This window comes from Sphaeramia orbicularis, chromosome 13 (assembly GCF_902148855.1).
Source record: "Sphaeramia orbicularis chromosome 13, fSphaOr1.1, whole genome shotgun sequence".
Lineage (NCBI taxonomy): Eukaryota > Metazoa > Chordata > Actinopteri > Kurtiformes > Apogonidae > Sphaeramia > Sphaeramia orbicularis.
The window spans coordinates 39803855-39828137 of NC_043969.1; the positions used below are offsets into that span (position 1 = coordinate 39803855).

Genomic DNA, 24283 nt, shown 5'->3' on the forward strand with positions numbered 1-24283 from the left:
TAAATCCTGAATTAAAGCTGAAAATCAACACTTCAATCACTTCAATTCCGTCCGCTGTGGTTGGAACAGCGGACGGAAATAACATAAAAGAAGCACACGATACAAGAAACAACACGCAACATTTAACATATAATAAGATGGAAACATACACACGTCTAGTCTCTTAAGCAACAGATGAAAACAATGTAAAAGACGGTTATTTACGGTTTGAAACTTAACAAACAGCAGAACATATTACAGATCCAGAGGCAGAACATTCAAAGCTATTATAATGATAAAATGTTTGTTCAACATCAAAATATGCATGTGTAAAATTAGACCAACGAGCAAAAGACGATGTATGTCACAATAAATATAATTAAGACAGTGAAAATAGAGCATGTTTTACCCCTCAGACCTAATTAAAGATAATAAATAACCATCCTAATCTGCTGATGTGGAATTTGAGTTGTGATGTAGGAGCCTGTTAATGAACCGCAAACTGCTAACTGTTGTTGTAACTAAATGGTCACTAGGGATTGTAAACAGTAACATATCCCATATCCATATTTTCTCATAAATGTAAACCTGTTAATATCTTCTGTCATAATGTTTAACAGTAGTTGTATCTAGGGATGTCCTGCTCCGATCTAAAGATTGGTATCGGCTGTTGATCTGGCATTTTTTAGAAGATCGGATCGGATTTAATCATGAGATCGGGCCAATCCAGGCACGGTTTCTCGGGGGGGGGGGGGGGGGGGGGGGGCACGTACTTATTATGAGGTACGTACGGCAGTGATGTGCGAGTTGGGTTTTTTTTCAACCCGCGGGGCTTTTGTGGAATTATTTGACCCAACCTGCAAATAAACTGACATTTTTGACACAACCGCCATTCGAGTAACCCTCTGATCTGCACATCACTAACATAATAATAATAATAATTATAATAATAATAATAATAATAATAATAATAACACTGGGTTATGAAAAAAATGTTTTTTGCAAGTTGTCTAGGTTTTTTCAACTGAATTAGAACCATTTTGCACCGCTAAATCCAAAAATGACATCTGTTTTTCTCAATCAGATCAGGTTTTTTTTGCTAATTTGATTTTGAAAATTGGATCTTCTCACAAAATTGATTATATTTTTGTGACTTATCAGTTGATTTTTTATATAGTTCTCACCCAAATAGGTTTTAAGAGAAAAAAACTCATTTGATCACTTGATTCCTGTTCGGTACAATGGTGTATTCACCGCAGATGTAGCAGAATACGTCAGACTTATTTTTGCAAGATCTTCTAGTCGAAGCCATTTCATTCACCTGTAATATTAAAAAAACATTAATCATAAATTGGCAAAAGTTAATCTTCAGAACTCGTTCATTGCAAGAAATATGAAAGAATTTGTATCATATGATGTGAAAATGCCCATAAATGGAAGCAAAAATGTTAAAAAGCCAATATGTAGCATCGTTCAGAAAGTTGACCTGATTGAGCAAAATTAATGTGATTTTTGGATTCATTTCACCAAAATTATCCTAAACCAGCTCAAAAACGTAAACAATAAATTTGTTGTTGACCAGTGTAATACATCACACTTATATAGCGCTTTTTTGGACACTCCCCGACTGCCTTGTTCTCGCAGCCCTTCCGTTAGCTTAGCTTAGCCTAGTTTAGCATAATCGCTCATTCCTATGGTCAGACGTAGCCAGGCTTTTATCGGTGATTTGTAGTATTTTATGAGTGATTTTGTGAAATCAGTTCTCCATAATCATTCCTTTAGTTCCGGTGGGGTCAATATGATCACAAATTGAGGCTCAAATCATGACCATGTGACTTACTGCCACTAATAAAATCTTGGCAAATAAAAACTAATGCAAAGCTAAATGGTAAAGCAAAGCTAATTTAACGCATGCCATCCCTTCTAACAAACAGATTTTCCAACTTCCGTCAACACAACAGTCCCAAGATTGTATGAGTGCAGTAAGTCGCGGATCTAAGAAATAATCAGGAGAATCGGATTTCACCAAAATCACTTACAAAAGACTACAAATCATCTTTAAAAAACTGGCTACGTGTGACCATGGAAATGCAGTGACTATGCTAAGCTAAGCTAACAGAAGGGCTGTGAGAACCGAAAAAACGTTTCTCATGTAAACCTTTATTCGGGTTTAACATTTCCATGTAAACGGAAGAGAAAGCACTTTAATTTCTTCTGGAAAAATAAATCGGATTTAAAAAACATCATGTAACCGTACCCACTGTAACTGTTGCTGTCACTGTCTTGTAATGTGTGCGGTAAATTACCAAAAATAGTCACTTGCTTGATAAGGTTTAAAACAATAACACTAACAGTTAGAAAATATCTGTGTGAAACGTGTTCAACAAGCATTTTATTATTATGTAGTCTATAAAGCAGCTTCAGCTTTAGCTTTGTAGCCGCTAACTTCACAGCCCTGTCAGCTGTACCCCTTTTTACCGTTAAATCTTCCTACCGCTCAGACCAAAAATAAACCTTAACACTAATTTTCCTCCCTCCTGTGGTGAATGCACCCCGGAGGTTTTTGAAACAGATTTTGTACAGGATACATCATTACAGTAACGTTATCCTTTATCTCACTGTGTCTGCGTGAGGGAGGGACAGGGTGATAAATCACCTTTATTTACCACTTTTTTTCTGCCTTATTGAGTTTGTCGGTGTAGCTTTTCCTCTCTATCAGATATAAGGTGGCAAACTAATTGAAGTCTGATACTTTACAGAGCAATGAGTTAGGTTTTTTTTTGCAGTTTCAGGCCTTTATAGAGCATCTAGAGAAGTCAGCCTTTGGATTTTTTCCAAGTTTGTCAGATAAATTAGTGTACATCTGGGCAGTTAGGAGCCACATGTGAAGTGGGTTGGACCAGAAAAATAGTAACATAATAATTTTTTTTTGGTTTGTTTTATTGTGATAAAAGTAAAACTAGCATTCTTTAAAATTTAAAAACGACAATAATATATTAATACCACTATCTAGGGACTGAAGTTAATAAATGTGTTGTTCCTGTTTTTAACTTAATTTCTCATCATGCAACGTGGTACTGCGCTTCCCATCAACCATCATGGCCATAGCAACATGATTGTAAAGCTATTGTGTTGCAAAATTACTAGTATCTCCCAAAATCTTGGTCCTATCAACTTGCCGTTTTCGTAATCTCTTCCTTGACCAAAAATACATAATATGCCAAACTGCAGTAGTCAGCTATTTCCAGATTTATGCGATGCCCAAGACACACACACACACATAGAGTCCACTTCCCTTTTAAAATATAAGATTACATTATAAAATGTGAATAACTGAACAATCATGTAGAACTTGAAATTTCTTAAGAAAAATAATGAGCAATTACAACAATATTATGTATATTATGACTCAGGTTATTATTAACGCTTTATAGGTCACTTATAGAAATACTTTGAAATTCAAAATTTATTGGAGGACATAACAAGAATGTATTCCTTTTTTGAAAATTTTTCCAAATTTTTTATTGTTATGTGTAAAATCAAGGTCAGTGAAGTTACCATATTTGGTTCCTTACCTGTAACTGGCAAAAAAAAAAATCCAAGAAGTATGTATAAAAATACAAGAAAAACACATGTAACATGAAAAGAGCATTATAACGACTTAAGTGCTGATGCAGACACCTGTCAACATACACATTATCACTTTGAACATCATGCTTGTAATCGATGTGGAAATTACCAAAAATAGTCACTTGCCCAATAAAGGGTTAAGACTTACACTTACACTTAGAGATACAAACACCCAAACAATTAATCAGGCATAATATTTTCAAAAATTACACATCTTTTTCTTAAGACAATTCAGGTTGCCCATATTTGTTCAGGTTATTCACATTTTATTGTGAAATAGTTGTAAATGTAATATTTTCATAATGCAATTTTACTTATTTCACATTAAACCATGAAGAACATTTAGAATTGCCATTATTCATAGATTATCATGCTGTTATTTTACTTGAGATCGCTTTGGGTTGTATGTGGCCCCTGAAATACAACAAGTTGAACGTGTTTGACTGTTATATTAGTGTAATTCTTGTACTTTAATTGCAAATTCACCCAGTTGGCCAGATTTGACCCTGTGGTTGGCCGGTTTGGACCCACGGGCCTATTGTTTGACACCCCTTGTAACTGCATCTGTATTTAACAGACCCTAGGAAGGGTAGCAAGCAACCACTATGATGGAAGCTAATGGGGATCCGTATAAACAATAAAAAATAAACAAATCTCTAATGTACATGCTGATTTAAAGTTGGTTCATTTCACATGTAAGAATTAAAATATAATGAATGCATATCAGTTTTCTGCATATAACTTAAATATTGTACCTTTAAATGTGCCAACTACTGTCAGATTCAGACGACAGATGAAGTGGATTTTTACTCGTACAGAACAGGAATAGTGCTCTCATTTCTGTGACGTGCGGTATATAATACATACATCTGCTGGCTCATGCAGCAGGAGTCACTTTCAAAGTGATTCAGAGCTTCTAAGCTCATTAAATGTTAATCAGAAAAAATCTATTTTCAGATCACTTGGAGATCTGTCATGAGGATTTGAGGCCAGCGAGGAGGACACTACCTCTGAGTGCTGAACAGGAATGTCCTTCACTAGTCAGAAACGGCGGAAAAGCAGATCGTTCTTGAGCTTTGATTTCTTTAAACTATTAACTGTTCCGTCTCGAAATGGCTCATGAGGCAGCACTGAGGCAGCCTTGTCTCACTGTGGCTTTTTGCAACACATCCACCGTCCTTTCCATTATTCATGAAGTGTTTTCTCAGACAGTGCCTTGAACCATGAGGAGTACTCCTGTCTGCTTCCTCCAGAAAGAATCCGGAGGAATGAGAAAAAAAAAAAAAAAAACTGAGCTTGAGCGACACACACACACACACACACACACACATATACACACACAGAAGAAGAGCTGTTTTCGCCTGCATTGTAGAAAAACAGATGTCCAGTTCGAATGCAAAGGAGGTTACATAGTCTGGACGTTAGTGGAGATGAGGAGAAACGCTGTGAATGAATTGGATGCGTCTCTGTAACGGTCTGGATTGACTTGGCATCAACAAAACTGACTGTCATTACATCACTCCGACAAGATTTCTTACTCTCTACACTGTTCGCTTTTCTGTAAGGTTTATTGTGGCAAAATATTCTAAGGAACTGAGTTATAGTCAAGTGTTTAAAATGCAACATGTGGGGTCAAAAGTTGAAGTCTGAATTATTGCTGCCTCTATTTCCATGCAACGTGGCCACGAGTATAAATATCAAAACATCACTTGATCATTTAACAGGATAATATTTCATATAGAACTCCCTGGATTTTTTACAGTTTATTTTAACATTCCTATATTTGGTGTGTTTTAGTGTTTTATTGGAGTATCTCGGATGGCTGTTCTAATTTTATTTGAAAACATCTGGTCGACTGAGGAGTGGTAACGACGGGAGCATTGAGCTGTAGCTTAAAATGTGTAATTTGCAAAGAAAACAAGCAGCGCTGCAGCTGAATATCGTAAAGTAACATTGACAGGACGCTGTGTATTTGATGCCAAACGAAGGCCATGTCTACATGAAACCACATCTTTTAATCCGATCTTTGTCTTTGTCGTTTTCAAAAATAGTGCTCCGAAACACGGATTCGTTTCGGGAAATATCTGCATCCATATGAAACTACTGAAAACGACTGAAAACAACATAGTACAAATGCTAAACCTGCATGTGGCGTTGTAATATTTTCGCAAAAAATGGAGAAGACGTGGGGCATGTGCATAAAACTTGCACACTGTATACCAGGGGTGTCCAAACTTTTTTTAAAGAGGGCCAGATCTGATAATGTGGAGATTGCCAGGGGCCAGTGGTCCCTTCGGACGTTTTTAAACAGTAAAAATTACATATAAAAGCGCTATTCTACAACAATTTTATTTTCATTATCGCAATATCATTTTTTAAAATGGCAATGTAACCAAATCTAAGCCACTCAGGTGGAACAAATAAAAAAAAAAAAAAAAAAAAACATTTCTCCCTTCCTTTCACATCTGGAGTCAGATAACATAGAACAACCGTGTGGAGTATCTTAAACTTCCAAGAAGTTGATAAAAATCTTAACCCCACATTCATTTTAACATTACTTATAGAGTAATCATTACTCATATTACTCAGTAAGCAAAGTCTGTTAACATTTAAGATGAAACAATATGACTCTTACTCTTGTCTTTCCCAAATCATTCAGAAAGTACTATTTGTGTCACATCTACAAGTAACATAACACCAGCAGTAGAGGCAACTAACCTGGCAACTGGTAGCCTGCCTTGGTGGCGAACTCACTGAACTCCCAGGTTCACATGAAGAGTCACTGTTGTGAGTTTAAAGCAGCTTGAATTTGCTTCACTTTTCGGAGCGCTCACTCCCTGCTAGCTTGTCGTATGCGTTAGCATGTTTTGTCTGCTCGTGTCTCTTTACATTGAATTCCTTAAACAAGGCAACAGTCTCTCGACAAATTAGGCAAACACAATCACCTCGATTTTCAGTGAAAAAAAATTGTAATTCCCATCTCTCCTGGAAGCGGCGGTCCTCACTGTCAACTTCGTTTTTTTTATTTACAGGCGCCATGGTTAGAAATTAGCGAAAAGGGTTCACGGTAAGGTCACAGAGCCAGATAGAGTTAGAGTGGTGCTGCCACCATGAGGTGAAAGGAGAAACTGCATTTTGAACCTTTTATGATTCAGGTACGCGGTTCAACAGTCAAAACGGGCCATAAACAATACATTCTAAAACTGAAGCTGTGGGCCGTATAAAATCTGACCGCGGGCCGTGATTGGCCCCCGGGCCGGACTTTGGACATGCCTGCTGTATACAAACCCTAGACTACAGAAAGAAGAAGAACAGAACAAAACTCTCGCGGTAGATCCAAGAGCGTGTAATGAATATTGTTAGCTATGGTTGTTTGTTGCTCATTATAATGAAAGAATAGCCGAAGATTTTGATTCCATATTTCTGATAAGCTCAATAGCTTTTGTGTCACAGGCACTGTTGTTGTTGTTGTCATTGTTGTTGTTGTTGTTGTGAAGTGGTGTCTTGCTTCTGGGTGGTTACACTGGAAAAAATGCCCCTCTAAAATAAATGATTCCAAGATATTTTTTACTTGAATTAAGCTAAAAAATCTGCCAATGGAACAAGTAAAAATTATCTTGATAAATTTTCCAGATCTGTTGTCTAAAAATAAGTTCTTATATCTCACTGAAAAGTTACTCTTTACGTGATTATATCTTATTTTAAGTGTGATGAGATATTTGGACTAGAAATGAGGAAAAATAGTCTTCTAAGACTATTTGTATAATTAAACTTTTTGGGTTGTTGACAAGAATTGTTTATAAGCCCATAAGGTGTTTGTATTTATATAGATGTGTGCATATGTATACAAATATATGAATATTTCGATACTTGGCAATGTAGCTATAGATGTAGTATAATATCTGTAACAATAATAATACTATGTGGTGTCATTTTTTTTTTTATTTTTTTTTTTGTTTATTTATGTCTCGTCCCAGATATTTTGTTCTGTTTTATATTATGCAAAAATCTAAATAAAAAGTAAAAAAAAAAAAAAGAAAGAAATGAGAAAAATACACCTGGTAAGATTTTGATTTTTTACAGTGTAGAGAGGTGGGGCTATGACATCATTGTTTCAGAAAAGCTGCGGTTTGGTCGTACAGACGAGGACGTGAAACCAACATTTTCAAATGTATCCACTCTGGGACCCGCTTTCAAAAAGTTCAGTGACTGAAATGCCGGTTTTCATGTTTGCGAAAGGCCTATCCGATACAAAACTTTTGCAGATACGACTGAAACCGTCTTCGTACGGACAGGGCCTAATACAGGGTGAGTCAGAAAAAACGCTCTTTTCATTTAAAGAAATTGTACCACTGAAATGGAAATGCTTATTTTTCTTTTGATTATACAGTCATATTGATGTGGTTATTGAGCATGTCTGGCGATTGAATCATTGATTTATGGCATAGCATAACAGAGGGAATGTCCATTGTTTATTGTGCACCGAAATATCTGCCAACACAGTTTATGCCACCGTGAATGAAATTGAAATTGTCAACCATTACAGCATGTTTACTCGCCATCAAAATGTTTTGTCTCAACGAAGTCGTCCGGCACGACCTTCAACCTGGCTACCATTCAGACTGATGCAAATCTGTGCTCGTTGTCGCATCTCTAACACAGCTCTTCTCGCCATTCGTGTTCGTCGTAGGGCTTGGATTTCAGCCGTGATGCGATTTCGGAGTTCCTGAAGAGTTTGTGGAACAGTCTGATACACACGGTTTTTAAGATACCCCCACAAGAAAAAATCAAGGGGGGTCAAGTCCGGGGATCTAGGTGGCCACTCTCTCTCCTGACCCAAACAGACAACTCGATGAGGAAATAATACCTGCAATCGCTGTGGTCTTGTCATGATGAAAACTCCCTGGGCACTGTCATGTAGGCCTATGTCCTGAGTGTGAAAGCAAAGCCCCGACTCCTGTAATTGTTGTCAATTTCAAGTTTGTTCACTGTGGCATACATTGTGTTGGCAGGTATTTCAGTGCCCAATAAACAATGGACCTTCTCTCTCTTATGCAATGCAATAAATCTATGACTACATCACCAGACATGCACAATAACCACATCAATATGACTGCAAGGTCAAAAGAAAAATCAGTGTTTCCGTTTTAGCAGTACAATTTCTTGAAATGGAAAGAGCGTTTTTTCTGACTCACCCTGTACATAACATGGAAACGGACTTTTTTTTCCGAAGGCTAACCTCATTTTAGCTGTGGTTAACCCTATAACGCAGAACGTATCATATTTGATACATGAGTTTTGAAGCCCTCCATGTGATCAGTGTGATATTTTTTTCTTGAAGAACCTGATGTATACAATTAGATACATGCAATACACAGATAATCCACCAAGGGGGAGGAATTTGTTCACCAGAGGCCTTTCCAGTGACACTACAAGATTTTTTTTTTTGGTTGTTCAGAAGGACCAATAAAGGCTCCGGTTTCAAAGAACTGGAATTTTCTGTCAATGATTTAATGGTTCAGGTTTTACAGAGTTAACATTTGTGCTGTTGCTCATTCAGGTGAAGGAAAAGACCTGTACAAATGAGATAAGGAGTACACAGTGGAGCTAATGTGGTTTTGAAATGAAAGTAACACTTGCAAATAGTTCAGTCTTGTTGAACTATGAGCACTGAGTAAATAATAAACCTCCTTATCGGAAAACTGACAGATTTGGTGGGAAATTCTTGGAACCGCTGTGCATTTAAAATGGACTTTTTTATAGTTAAGGCCTTATTTCAGCTGCTACGTTCTGTTACAGGACTTTTAGCCAGTCTGTATTCTAATGCTAACAGAATTTAACCCATAAAGACCCAAATATGCGCCAGTGACCAAAAGCATCTACTGATATAAAATGTTACATAACTTCAGAACCGCTAATCCTATTAATACATGTAAATAATTGGTGTAAAATGCAGTTGGTCATCTTTTCATAGTCATCAGATATGACCCTTTGGACATCACTGGTCTACAAGGAAAATGCTTCCAGAATAAAAGTAATGAAATTTTACCACATGAGAGTCACTGATAAAGAAAAATCAAGTCAAAAATGCTGGTTGGCTGAACTTTCCAAGATACAGCCTTGGGTCAAAATGTGAAATTCAAGAATTAACGAGAGAATGGGTTTGACTCAAAAGGATATTTGTCTCAGAGCGACAAGATCTACTTCAAAACACTGTCTGCACATTAGAATACATTCACTTTACAGGTTCTATTTAGTGGAAGATTTATAGAACTATTTTATAAATGTACATAAACCAATATATATGTGCAATAACACTTAATCATATACCTTGAAAACATCAGCAAACCGGCACTTTTGTCATTTGTTTTCCAATGAATCTTATTAAAATACGTAACATTTAGCACATTTAATCTCTGAAGCAAATCATTTCTAAAAAAAAAATTGTAGACCAGTGCATTCAGAGACTTCAATTTCACAGATTTTCATCCCTGATTCAAGCCCATTCGGTGCAATTTTAATTTTTTACATTATAAATCCAGAGATGATTGTGTTTAAATGTTTAATCTGATCAGCTCAATGTGTTGTGTTTTTTTTCTAATAATTTTACTGTCCATTATTACAAAAATTTGGTTTTAGTTTCCATAGCTGTATTTATTTTATATCAACTATGGACAGCACCTACATGTAAAAGTGTCGTCCTCACCCAATGTATGAATGACTTTGTAACAGAGATAAGATAAGATAACAGAACACAAGATAACATAAGATAAGAAGTACCTTTATTAGTCTCGCAATTTACCATGTTACAGGAGCAAAAAACAATTACAGTAGCAAAAGCAAGAACAATATTGATGCTAAAAAAGATATTCTCAACACTAATAAGGTAAGAAATAGAGGTAAGACCAAAAATAATGAAAAAAAAATGGAATATAACCGCAATGTGTACTACAATTAAGACTGTAATATCAACAAACCAAGCAAACTTTCGTGAAAAAAGTATAAATACACCGAAATTGTATAAATAACAGCTATGTGCAGCAAATATTCTACAGCACAGGTGTCAAACATGCGGCCCAGGGGCCAAATCCGGCCTGCCAAAGGATCCAATCTGGCCCGTAGGATGGATTTGTGAAATAAAAAAATTACACTGAAGATATTAAAATCGAGGATGTCGAAATAATTTTAATTCAGATTCCACATACAGACCAATTAGATCTCAGTGTGTCAGACCAGTAAATACTATCTATAAACCTATAATAATGAAAACAGCAAATTTTATCTTTGTTTTAGTGTAAAAAAGTAAAATTACATGAAAATGTTTATTTTAAAAAACTGTTATTTTACAAAAAAGGTAAAAAAAAAAAAAAAAAGTGAAATATCTTAAGATAAATAAACGCAATTTTACCAATATTCTGCCTGTTATTAGATGTTTTGTGTATTTGTAATTGTAATGTAAGTTGTAATGCACATGTGTAAGGGATAAACTGATAATCTGAGGCATAATATTGTCAAAATTGCACTTGTTTTTCTTAAGATGTTTTCAGTTGTTCATGTTATTCAGATTTTTGTAGATGTTAACATTATCAGAATTTAATTTGACTTTTTTCACTGTTATTATTTTACTGGTCTGGCCCACTTGAGATCAAATTTAGCTGAATGTGGCCCCTGAACTAAAGGGAGTTTGACACCCCTGTTCTACAGTAATTATTGTTATTCACTGATTTTAAGCAAACACAAATCAAACCTACTTGTGTTTCCATTGAAACAAATCATTCCAGTCGAATACAACCTTCCCATCCGTCCACGCCATGCGATCTGTGCGATTAAAAGCTTTCATCGTTCAGTCTGAGACCTTTTCACGTTGATAATAAAAAGTGGAGATCTCTCTTAAGCTACAGTATTGTTAAATCAACAGCAGAAACAAACACACACGAACAGATATACCAATATAGTGAACTGCAGGATTCGCTCCAACCCTCAAGCTAGAATCATCTTAATGTAATACATGCCAGCAGGTGGGAAATGAGTCAAATGTGGTTCCCACAGTGAAAATATGCATCAGACTAATACTTCTCTGCTGTAGTCAGGTTGGTGTACCATCACAGCCATTTTATTTCCACTATAAGATGGTCAAATAAGCTGTTTTGTTTGCAGCCTGAGATAGAGAACTCAGCACTGACTATTTTTCCTCTGTAAGTTGCTGTTAACCCTCCGGTATCCGGGTGGCCTTTTCGGCCACACTTTGCACTTTGTTTTAAAAACTTCATATTATTTTTTCACAATTTAAATAAGGTTAGAATTCAAAAGTTTTTCATTTTTGCATTATCTTTACAATTCTGGCCACCAACTAAAATTTCACATTGTACACAAAAGAAAATTTTAAGACTAGCATCTGTCTCCCAGTTGTGCCTAAAACGCACTATTTCTTCCATTGATATGTATGATTAGGGCTGAGCTTGATTTACAAAAATAAAATCAAATTAGAGCAAAAAATAAATCAAAATATAATATTTAATAGTTTGATCTATATGTGTGCATTTTACGCACACTTGGTGACAGATGCTAGTATTTTTGAACATTTGACCTAGTATGGAAGTAAATCTGTCTCATCATATTTTGAATTATAAAAGCTATTGAATTTCTAGCACTGAATTTTTTTGCACTGAAATTAAGTATCTGAATTTTTTTGTCTCTGAATTCAACTATGTTCATAATTTAGGATTAAAAAATTCAGAAACAAAAAATTCAGATGCAAAAAATTCAGATGCAAAACATTCAAAAGCAAAAAATTCAAACACAAAAAAATCAGATGCAAAAAATTCAAAAGCAAACAAATTCAGATGCAAACATTCAGATCACACATCTGCGCTGACCGTCTTCCTGCATCGGCGTCACATGACCAACCTAACGTAACTCGATTGGCTGGCTGTCGGTTCAACTTGCAAAGAATCGATTGCTTATCCTTGGTTGTCCCGGATGTGTTATCTGAATTTTTTGCATCTGAATTTATTTTTATTTATTTATAATTCAAAATCTGATGAGACAGATTTATTCCATAACCTAGCGCCAAAAATAATAATGCAAATTAACCAATGTTGGAGTTAATCATTGACATATGCCAGGCTGCAAAAATCAAATATAGTGATCCACTTTTTTATGTAGTATATTGAAATTTTTTTTTTTTTTATTTTTTGCATCCAAAAAAAAAAAGTTTGTTTACATTACAAACACGGCATTTAAAGGGTTAAAAAATGTGACAGTTATTGAGTTTTTGGTATTTTTATTTACAGCTCAAGTGATGAAATAGAAAAAGTGTAAAGAATTAAAAACAAACTGTGTGAGAATTTTTTTGACATTATTCCACAAGGTGCCAAAAAGGCACACTTGGTGCTTAGTCAGGGCCTTGCTGGACGGGATATCGGAGGGTTAAAGAAGTGATATTTTCTCATTCTCAATTTTATTTGCACAAAATAAAACAGCAATAGAAAAAAACAACAATATTCAAACAAGTAACAAAATTGTGCAGGAGAGGTTAGAAGCCAGAAAGAAGGCTATATGAATACCTCCCCCGAAAAGAACAATACATGGAAAAAAAATAATTAAAAATACAATATAACTGAAATAATAAACTAAAGTAAAACAATAAAAATGTAATCCACATTACAAATCATCAAGTACAAATCCAGTAATATACTGCCTACATTTTTTCATGAATTAAGTCTTTTTCAGATGCTTTTTAAACAATGATAAAGTAGATGTTGATTGAAGTTCAGGTCTTAGATTATTCACAGATTTGGTCCACCATATTCAGAGAATACTGACAGACTGAAGTTCGGAGAGTACGGAAGATAAAATTTGCTTGAAATCGTGTCGGAAAGTTGTGAATAACAGAAGACAACATAAAGAAATTGTGAAAAACTTTAGGAAGAATATGAGTTAAGTGAACATATTTGGACGTGAAGACACAGGTCCTGGGTAAACGTTCACATCAAAAACTGAGAGAAGATTGAATTTTTTTGAAAAGAGGAGCAGATGAGTCGAGTCTCTTAGAAAAACTGATCATTCTTAAAAATTTCTTTTGAATTAAGAGAATCTTATTGAGATACGTGGGACAGGTTGATATTTCGCTTATTAAATGGAATTATGCATTTTCAAACATTTCCCTGTGGTCTACATAAACTGTAAATGCTCTGCTTGGGTCTGAATTCTTCATTAATTCAACTCCACAGGTCCTCTTCAACCCTATTTCTGAGTAATGACACCAGAAAGGCCGTTTTTGAGCGCTGGCCCTTTAAATGCAAATGAGGCAATTCACATCCACCCCCTTCCAGGTTGTTGACTGTGCTGGTCTGTCCCGTTCACCCACTTAGTGTCATTTATACGACCAACAACTGAACATTTTAGCTAATCGGCTCGAAGTCTGGACATATTTTCAGTTTTTATTACAATCGCTGCTACTGGACAAACATTATGTCGTACTCTGAGGAATTTTCATCGGAAGTTTGACCTTATATGTGCAAATGTATGAGGTAACTAGTTATAGACGTAACAAATTAAGCAGGAATTAAAGCAGGTTGTAGAAATCCACTCAATTTCGCCCAAAATTAATATAAAGATAGCTTTGCAGCACCTGGAGGGTTCAAATTCAAACTTTAAAACAAACTATTCGTGTTCAAATACCCCAAATAAAGAACCATAGACTAATATAAGTGGGTTTAGCAAAATATGACCCCTTTAACCCTTTATCGGCCAAGTGACTATTTTTGGTAATTTTCCACGTACATTACAAGCCATAGACCCGCAACAGTTCCAGTGAGGACAGTGAGTCACCAGTCTCGGTCCAATGTGGTCTCCAGGGTCTGTAAGGTCCACCTCTGCATGAACAGTGGGTGTACCTGCCTTGTTAGGTACCATGAAGTAATGGTACTAATGTAAGTAATTAGATTAGATTACATTACATTAGATTTTATTGATCCCACAATGAGGATATTCAACAGTTCAAGGCAGTACCAAAAAAAGTGCAAGAAAAAAGTGTACATGCATCAGGATAGTGCAAAGAAAACAATATAGAATAAAAAATAATCATAGCAATACAAAAAAAAAAAAAAAAAAAAAAAAAAAACTACATAGATGATGTTCAGTGTAATAGTGTGTACAGTCGTGGAAAAAATTATTAGACCGCCCTTGTTTCTTCAATTTCCTGTTCATTTTAATGCCTGGTACAACTAAAGGTACATTTGTTTTGGACCAAATATAATGATAACAACACAATAGCTCCTAGTAGTTTAATTTCAGAGCTGATATCTATCCACTTTCCATGTTTTCTTGATAATAACCAAAATCACTTCAGTTCTTACATTTAATATCTATGGCATTGTACTGACCAAAAACAGTGCTTTAGGCATCCATGTTTTCTTTTCTGTCTGTTTTACTCACATGATACACACAGGAGTTAGTATTTGATTGCATAACCATTGTTTTTGATGACTTTTGATGGTCTAATAATTTTTTCCGTGACTGTATATGACAGATGTCTGTATCAGCACTAATGTTCTAATGTTCTAAAATGGCATGTTCTTTTCATCTTACATGTGTTTTTTCTTATCTTTTTTGTATATACTTCATGGATTCTTTTTGCCACTTAGGGAAGAACCAAATATGGTAAGTCATTTACTGCTGATTTTCTACATAAATATAAAAACAATTTCACAAAAGTATGAGTCTGGTTATGTCCTCCAATAACACCTTATGGTTCAAATTAATTTCAGAGTATTTCTATGAGTGCCCTATAAAGGGTTCATGTCTGATTGCCTGGATCCACTTTTCTCTTGTTAAAGGCTGTTTTTCAGCTCGACAATTTCTAAAGGTATTCCTGGTTTCTTTACCGTCTTGGTAGTTCATCAACACATAATAGCTTTAGGCTTTTGATATATACTTATTGGATTTGTTTTTTTTTTTTTTTTTGCCACATATGGGCAAGGAAACAAATATGGTAACTTCACTGACGTTGATTTTCAACATGACATTAAAAAATTTGGAAAAATTTCAACATAATATTAGTCCTTCAATAAACACACTAATGAGTTTTAAATTTTCCATTTCAGAGTATTTCTATAAATACCCTATAAACGTTTCACCCTTTATCGGGCAAGTGACTATTTTGGTCTTTCCACATACATTACAAGACAGTGAGTCAACAATCTCAGGTCCAATGTGGTCTCCAGGGTCTCTGTAAGGTCCACCTGTGCATGAACAGTGAGTGTACCTGCTTTGTTAGGTACATGAAGTAATGGTACTAATGTAAGGAATGATGTTCAAAGGGAGAATGTGGATGTGGCACTTATGTTGTAATGCTCTAAAAGTGATGTTCTAATGTTCTAAAATACATGTTCCTTTCACTTTTCATGTGTTTTTCTTGTATTTTTATTATATTTACTTCTTGGATTTTTTTTTTTTTTTATTTTAACTTCATGACCTTGATTTTCTATATAACAATTAAAAAATGTAAAAAATTCATGAAAGTATATAATAAAATGAGTAAATAATAATAAAAAATATATATAATATAGCAATCTAGTCTTGTTACGACCTCCAACAACACACTAAGGTGAAATGTTGAATTTCAGAGTATTCCTATGAGTGCCCTATAAAAGGTTAATGACTCATAGCTTCGAGTAAAAGAAGAAGAAACACAATAATGGGTGGTGTATCAGTACCGGAGATGTTCATACTGTTGTTTTTTTACTGTGATAACACCATCATTTTGTGGACGTTGTTAAAGCTTCAATTTTGTGGAGTGTACTGTGTAGTTAGAGTTGAGAGTCACGGCTGTGTGCTCATTACCTTAAATGAAGACATGGGGATAGGACAAAAGGAAGGTGGGATATCTGCACCAGCATGTTAAGCAGCATCTCAGCCACAAAGGAGAACTCTGCTATCTAACGAAGCACAAGGAGGAAAATATAATGTATGCAAATGAGGGAAACAGACAAAGACCCTATTCTTCTCTCTGCGGTCTGTCGACTGTATCGCTACAGAAATATCTCCTCAGCACATCCACTGCACTTAAACTACACGAATCCCAATAATTCTATTAATTCACCACCAGCATCTGTACATTTACATACATTTATATATGCGATCTAATATATATATGTGATCTGACTGTGTTTACTTACCTCAGCAGAGTGAAAATAGAAGCTGAACGACGGTACTTACTAAGTGATACAACTGTTTTAATTTTTTTTTTTTTTTTTTAAAGGACTCGGAGGCCAGATCAGCGCTGTAAAATCCACACTTATTCTACACGATTGCAAACACTGTTATTAAAAGCAGTTGGTCAAGTGCGCAGCGTAACAGGCCTCGGAGCAAATCGTGAAATTGGAGTAAATACATGGTGATACTTTGAGCTGGATGTAGAATTTAATGCATCTCCCGTTCGCACGACTATCATCGTAATTAAATTGGCTCAGAAGGAGGCTTTTGAACCCAGAGCGGTAATTAAACACACAGAGGCTTGTTTTTCTTAAGTCGTCTATTGAAGTTCAGAGTATGTAATAGCCGTGGTGTTTTCTGAAAATGGAAGATATGTACAGAAACGTACATGCCATGTTAATATGTGTTAAAGTCGGATCGTGACACGGTAAAGATGTGCGTCCTTCTGTATCTTGTGGTTTCAGCCTGTACACAGGTTCTATTGCTATGTTTTGTTTTGTTTTTTTTCTATATAGTAGTAGTAGTAGTAGTAGTAGTTTATTCAGTCATGGACAACACCAAATATTGGACACAGTATTGGACATTTCATGCAAAGGAAAGAAAAAGAATCACAGAATCACAAAATCAAGAATCTTGTGTTGAATAATGTGTTGAGTAACGACTGAAAAGGTATAGGCAGAAGCAGACCGCTATCAAGGCCTATCCTATATTACAACTTTTTAGGCTACCAACCTCAAAGAAACAACAACAACAGATAATTAATCGCATTATAAGCTTCAAAAATAGCTTTACAAACCATTTTCTTAAAACCAAAAAAGAATTACATGTTTTTAAATTTTATGTTGGCATCATTCCAAAATTTTAACTCCAATAATGGACACACATCTCCTTTTCATACCTTTTTAGCTTTTTGTACAGTAAATTTTCAAACCACCTCTGAGGATTATATGGAATGTCCTGAATTGAAAAGAACCTCTGTATTGGGTCTATGCAAAAATTTTGTTATATTAAAGGGGTTCTATGTAGTATTGTTGTTCCAAACTTGGGAGTCACGTTCCAAAAACACATTCTGTTATTATGTAAGTTATTTGATGATGACAATAGGATGGGATTAATTAGTTATCATTTAACCCTTTCAGCATAGGTCACTCCGGTGGACAGTTCTTCTCCAGCTGCTCTCTTTTATATATTCATGGGTTTTGTGTTTTAGTTCCATATCAGCCAACACAGGTGAACAACTTATGCATCGTCTCATACACTGACATTCATACCATTACTGTAAACTTTGCTGTTCTGATAACCATGATCTGCAGTCAACATGGTTTAAGTGTAAATCAATTATTATTTGTAAGACAAGAAGGGTTTTTTTTTTGCATATTATCTCCATGAAGTGAGTAATTATAGCATTAGAATATGTTAAAATGGTGAGAAGACTTCAGATTAGCGGCATTAAAACGGTTTTATTCATTGTTTTCATATTACTTTCTGATATTGGGTTTTAAGCACATGTTTCTTTACTTCACAAATTAAATGCATGGATATTTTTGTAACTCCATAGAAAAAAAACTCGATCGCATTGGTTTTTTTCATGCCTAAGGAGGAATAAAAACACTGAAGAAAAAAATCTTGACTAAGGTTCTCACAATTTATGCATGAAGGGTTCCAAATAACTTTCTCTTCCTCCCACTTGTTTTCGAGTATAATAAAAGATTTTTAATTTTTGAACTTGCATGTATTCTGTAAATGCTGGAAATAAACAAATAAATTAACGAATGATGAATGACACACTTGAGACAACCAAAACTACCAATGAATCAATGCTATGTATCCACAGACTGTATCTTTTACTAATAAAGTATAAAACTCATTATTTACACACATCTGAATTATGGTATCATCAAGTTTTCTTCAAACCTAACACTTCTAGATGCTTATTTGACATCGCTCAAAATACACTTTGTCTTAAAATCTTCTCGTGCTGCATCAGCTGATAGTTTACATTGTAGCTCCGTTAGCTTAGCTCTGTTTTCAGACTGAAAACAGCCACAGTAAAACCACTACTCACCTCTCTTTTCTGTACGGTGCGTGTTGTCAATAGCTGAACTAAAGATCTGTTTGGAATCGAACAAACAAGGTCAGAACTGTCACAGTTTAGTCCGAATCATGGATGAACAAACCGCAACTTAGCAAAGATAGTAACATCAAATAATAACTTTATACCTTCATAAGCCTGTGTAGAAGAAATGCTGCCGTTTCAGCATCAAACTCCATTCTTTTCATTTAGAGCTGTGTCCAGTGGCGAAAACAACTACAGTACTTCTACCTTTATGACTTTGTCGATTTCTTTGGCTCTAAAAGTTGTTTCTTAATGGTTCTCAGAGCATTTTGTCACTTTCTGAAGCTTTGGTCAAAGGCCCCATGGCGTTAGTTTTTCACAACATGGCAGACCGGCAGATTGAAATTTGAGGCGGTTTTGGGATTTCAGTGTTTCCTTCTTTCCTTTTTCCTTGACATCTCACAGTATCTTTAAAAAAAAGGTCCAAAACAAAGCAGCTTTTAACAATCCTATACTTCTTCTACTACATTTATTGCAGACGTTTAGATGCTAGCACCACCATGTGACGACACTAGTGGAAATATGCCAAATACGCTTTTTTTTCTTTCACGCAACATGTCAAAAGTTAAAAATCCTCTCGACAGTTTCATCTTATGTAGCGGTCACAAGTCAAATTTTCCACAAAAATCCTTATATGTGCTTGTGCTCTCGTTGCTGTTGTAATTGCTTAATTTCAACAAATGACCGACTCCCAGCACAATACAGACTTCAACATAAACTTCATGGCCTCACACAAAATCTACATATCAGATCATTAACCCTTTCATGCATGAATTGTGAGAACCTTAGTCAAGATTTTTTTTCTTCCAGTGTTTTTATTCCTCCTTAGGCATGAAAAAAACCAATGCGATCGAGTTTTTATTTTCTATGGAGTTACAAAATATCCATGCATTTAATTTTTTAAGTGAAGAAACGTGTTTAAACCCAATATCAGAAGTGATATGAAAACAATGAAATAAAAACATTTTTAATGCAGCTAATCTGATGTCTTCTCACATTTAACATATTCTAATGCTAGTAATTACTCACTTCATGAGATAATATGCAAAAAAAAACTTCTTGTCTAACGAATAACAAGTGATTTACACTTAAACATGTTAGTGCAGATCAGGTTTATCAAGAACAGCAAGAGTAACAGTAATGGTCTGAATGTCAGTGTATGGGATGGTGCGTTAGTGTACACTGTGTTGGCTGATATGGAACTAAACATCAAAACCCATTAAAATACAATGAGAACAGCTGGAGAAGAACTGTCCCCTGGAGTGACCTATGCATGAAAGGGTTAAATGATAACTACATGAGATGAAGTTGTGATGCTCAAGTCAACTAATGCTCGCTCTGTTTTGTTTGCAGCTTCAAGGATCTTTGCGAAGAAAGATCGAAGGCCACGCGCCAGGACAAACACCAAAGCAGAATGGCCTCTCTTGTGCTTTCACTGGAACGGACTTTAAGCGGGTCCGTCTAGACTCTGGTCTGGGACAGGGGTCCTGCAACCATAACTTAACCCAGTCTCAGTCTCTGCAGGGCTCGTCCGTCATGGGTATGCAGAGGAAGAATTACATGATGCCCCATGGTGTGGGCTCAGACATATTCAACATGACCCTGAAAGAGATGAAAAAAGAGCCCATTGAGGTCCAGTCTTGTGGCCAGTCACATGGAGAGATGATTTTTGATTTCAAAGATGAAGGGGGTGGTCACATCGACCCAGAGCTCCAGGACCTGTTTGATGAGCTGACTAAATCGGTGCCGCCGCTAAATGACCTTGAATTTGAGAAGATGCTGAAGCAGGATGACACGTTCGGTTTGGATTTAGGTCGTCCGAGTTCAGCGGGAGCAGCTGGCAGTCTGTGCTCCCCGTTGGATAAGCCAATAAAGATGGAACACTCCCCGGATTTCAGCCAGGTTCATTGCGGATCACCACAGCTTCGTCCGGCCTCAGCGGGACCGTCGTTCACACTGACCAGCACCTCCCCGACGGCGTCCTCGCAGAAAACCAACGCCCAGCCGGGACACCCCAGAGCCATGCCCTGCTGGCCCGAAATATCCCACGCCGAGCAGCTGAAACAGATGGCGGCAAACCAGCAGCAACCAAGCTCCCTTCTTCATCATCACCACCAAACGCCACCTGCAGGCCTGACCAGCTGGGCGCCCGCCATGAGCACCCACTCCTCCACCAGCTCCTTCCCACAGGATAAGGTCTCAAACCCCGCCTCTCTTAACCAGCAGAGGATTGGCTCCCAGAATAAAGGCTTGAACAACTGCCTCTTCAAGTCCAACGGCCACAGTGGTTCCCATCATCTAGACATGAAGGTTCTCAGCATCAAGCCAACGTTGCACTTCAGCCCCAAAGCCCCCCACACCGCCAGCCAGCCGATTCCTATCATGGCAAGCTCAGTGAACAAGACTTCATCTCAGCAGCAGCAGCAGTCGCCGTCAAGCAGCCAGAGTCAGCCTCATTCAGCTCTCCACTTCCAGAACCAGCAGATCCCGGGGCCTCTTTGTTTGCAGCAGAAGTCCGGACCCCACACGGAGGAGGAGGCCTGCCCTTCAAACTGTCACAACAGCGACAGGTAAGCGCTCGGTCCAACATTCCTTCACACATGGCCGCTCAAGGCTGAAAACCTTATATCTTCAAAAGGTTTCAGGAAGCAGAACAAAATGGCCTTGTTAGCGGCTCAATGACATAACATACATTTTTTACGAGCTCAGGAACTTTACAAGTGGAAAGGGGCACTAAAATCACCAAATTTAGAGATAGTTGTCAGTGAAGAATAACACTGGGTTACAAAAAATATGTTTTTTGCAAGTTGTCTAGGTTTTTTCAACTGAATTAGGACCATTTTGCACCGCTAAATCCAATAATGACATCTGTTTTCTCAATCAGGTCAGGTTTTTTTGCTAATTTGATTTTGAAAAATTGGATCTTCTCACAAAATTGATTACATTTTTGTGACTTTATCAGTTGATTTTTTATATAGTTCTCACCCAAAATAGGTTTTAAGAGAAAAAAAAATCATTTGATCACTTGATTCCTGTTAGGTACAATGGTGTATTCACCGCAGATGTAGCAGAATACGTCAGGCTTATTTTGCAAGATCTTCTAGTCGAAGCCATTTCATTCACCTGTAATATTAAAAAAAACATTAATTATAAATTGGCAAAAGTAAAATCTTCAGAACTCGTTTATTGCAAGAAATATGAAAGAATTTTGTATCATATGATGTGAAAATGCCCATAAATGTAAGCAAAAATGTTAAAAAGCCAATATGTAGCATAGTTCAGAAAGTTGACCTGATTGAGCAAAATTAATGTGATTTTTGGATTCAGCACACCAAAATGATCCTAAATCAGCTCAAAAAACGTAAACAATAAATTTGTTGTTGACCAGTGTTATTCATGGCCAGCAAACATGCATGGATTTACTTTCATTTGTGACATAACATTCACTTTCTATTATGTGTAATTTCACAGGCAGTTGGCCAAAATGTATTACATACGGTGTGACAGTATTATTTAATTGTTAATTAAAAATAAGGCTGCAGAAAAAAATGATTGATGACCTGTTATCCCTGAACATTCCAGTTTACTCATAACAGTCTGATAACGCTTTATAATCTCCCAATGTATAAATATACAGGATATTTTACTTTAATTCATTTATTTGTTATTAGTTTGTAAAAGGGAGTGGGAGTCTATAAGTCAGTGGTTCCCAACCTTTTTTGTCTTGTGACCCCATTTTAACATCACAAATTTCTAGCGACCCCAGACATTCAAAACTGAGACTTTTTTTTTTTTTTTTTTTGCTAAAATTAATGTGTTTTGATCCTGTAATACTTTTCTATACTATGTTTCAAATACAGGTTAATTTTGAGACATTTAGTCTATATAATGTATATTATTCCGGACAGAAGCAGTAAATCCAGGTGTAGATTACTGCACAAAGGGAGAATTTTATTTTTCTCAGATATGTACAGTCAGTTCAGCTTGGATTTACAAGGCTGACAATTAATACTGAACAAACAAGAACTCAAACTATGAATTATGAAAGAGCTGCAGCATCTGAAACCGACCACAATGAACATTTGACAGATAAACAGAACCCCAGTGCTTCAGTTTCAGCTTCACAGTTTGTCATGTTTTTTATGTACAGGGGTTGGAAAATAATGGAAACACCTTAAAAAATCAACAAAATATAATTTAATATGGTGTAGGTCCGCCTTTTGTGGCAATTACAGCCTCAATTCTCCGAGGTATTGATTCATACAACTTGTGAATTGTTTCCAAAGGAATTTTAAGCCATTCTTCAGTTAGAATACCCTCCAACTCTTTTAGAGACGATGGCGGTGGAAATCGACGTCTTACTTGAATCTCTAAAACTGACCATAAATGCTCAATAATGTTGAGGTCTGGGGACTGTGCCGGCCATACGAGTAAGTAAGTAAGTAAATTTTATTTGTAAAGCACTTTTCACAGACAGAGTCACAAAGTGCTTTATCAATTCAAATCAGAATCAAATTAAGTTTACAGAGACCCAACAGAATCCTTCAGGAGCAAACACTTGCATACGAGATGCTCAACTTCATTAGAATGTTCCTCATGCCATTCCTTAACAATTCTAGCTGTATGGATTGGGGCATTATCATCTTGAGGTGAAGGTGTTTCCATTATTTTGTCCAACCCCTGTATGTGATTTTCTCTTTCAACTCACCATATGTTTTTTATTGGTAAGGGTTTTTTTTTTTTTTTTGTATGAATCACTAGAAATTTCAGGCGACCCCATGTGAATTCCAGGCGACCCCACGTGGGGTCCCAACCCCAAGATTGAAAAACACTGCTATAAGTTATACTTCTTCCACTCCTTTTAGAGCACTGAAAAAATTTGTTTGACCATGTTTTATGGTTCTTTGTTATCTGATGATTCTATGTGCTCGAAATAAAACTAAACTAACTAACTAATTCAGGAACTACTTATTAAAAATGCTGCTGTGAAAGAACAAGACTTAAGGATAGGTATGGGAACAAAGTCACAGAAGAAGAAAACAACATTCCTGTTTTAAACCCTTAGGCCACTGAAGTATAGATTTCTGACAGTATTTGGTGCACCTGAATGTACCATAGTGTCCCTGTCCTTGTGTGTGTCAAACTCAGGCAAAGATAATAGAGCATAGACTCATCTCTTTAAATTATGCAAATATTACATTTTCAGACTCACATGCCATGGTTACTTCGGTGCAAAAATGTACTAATGTGGAGGATATCGTTCCAAAATTTACCCACCGAAACAACCAAAAACCAAAAAAAACACTGCTGGTTTCATTTCAAACCTTGCCAGATTTTTGT

At 36.2% G+C, this 24283-nt stretch overlaps 1 protein-coding gene across 1 annotated transcript in view; it reads left to right on the forward strand.

Annotated features, from left to right (window-relative positions):
- Positions 1-24283, forward strand: part of LOC115431155 (mastermind-like protein 2) — a 130812-nt gene that overhangs the window by 87293 nt on the left and 19236 nt on the right. Inside the window, 2 exon segments of the mRNA XM_030151390.1 lie at positions 20297-21460; positions 21463-21513. Coding sequence (XP_030007250.1) covers positions 20297-21460; positions 21463-21513 — 1215 coding nt within the window.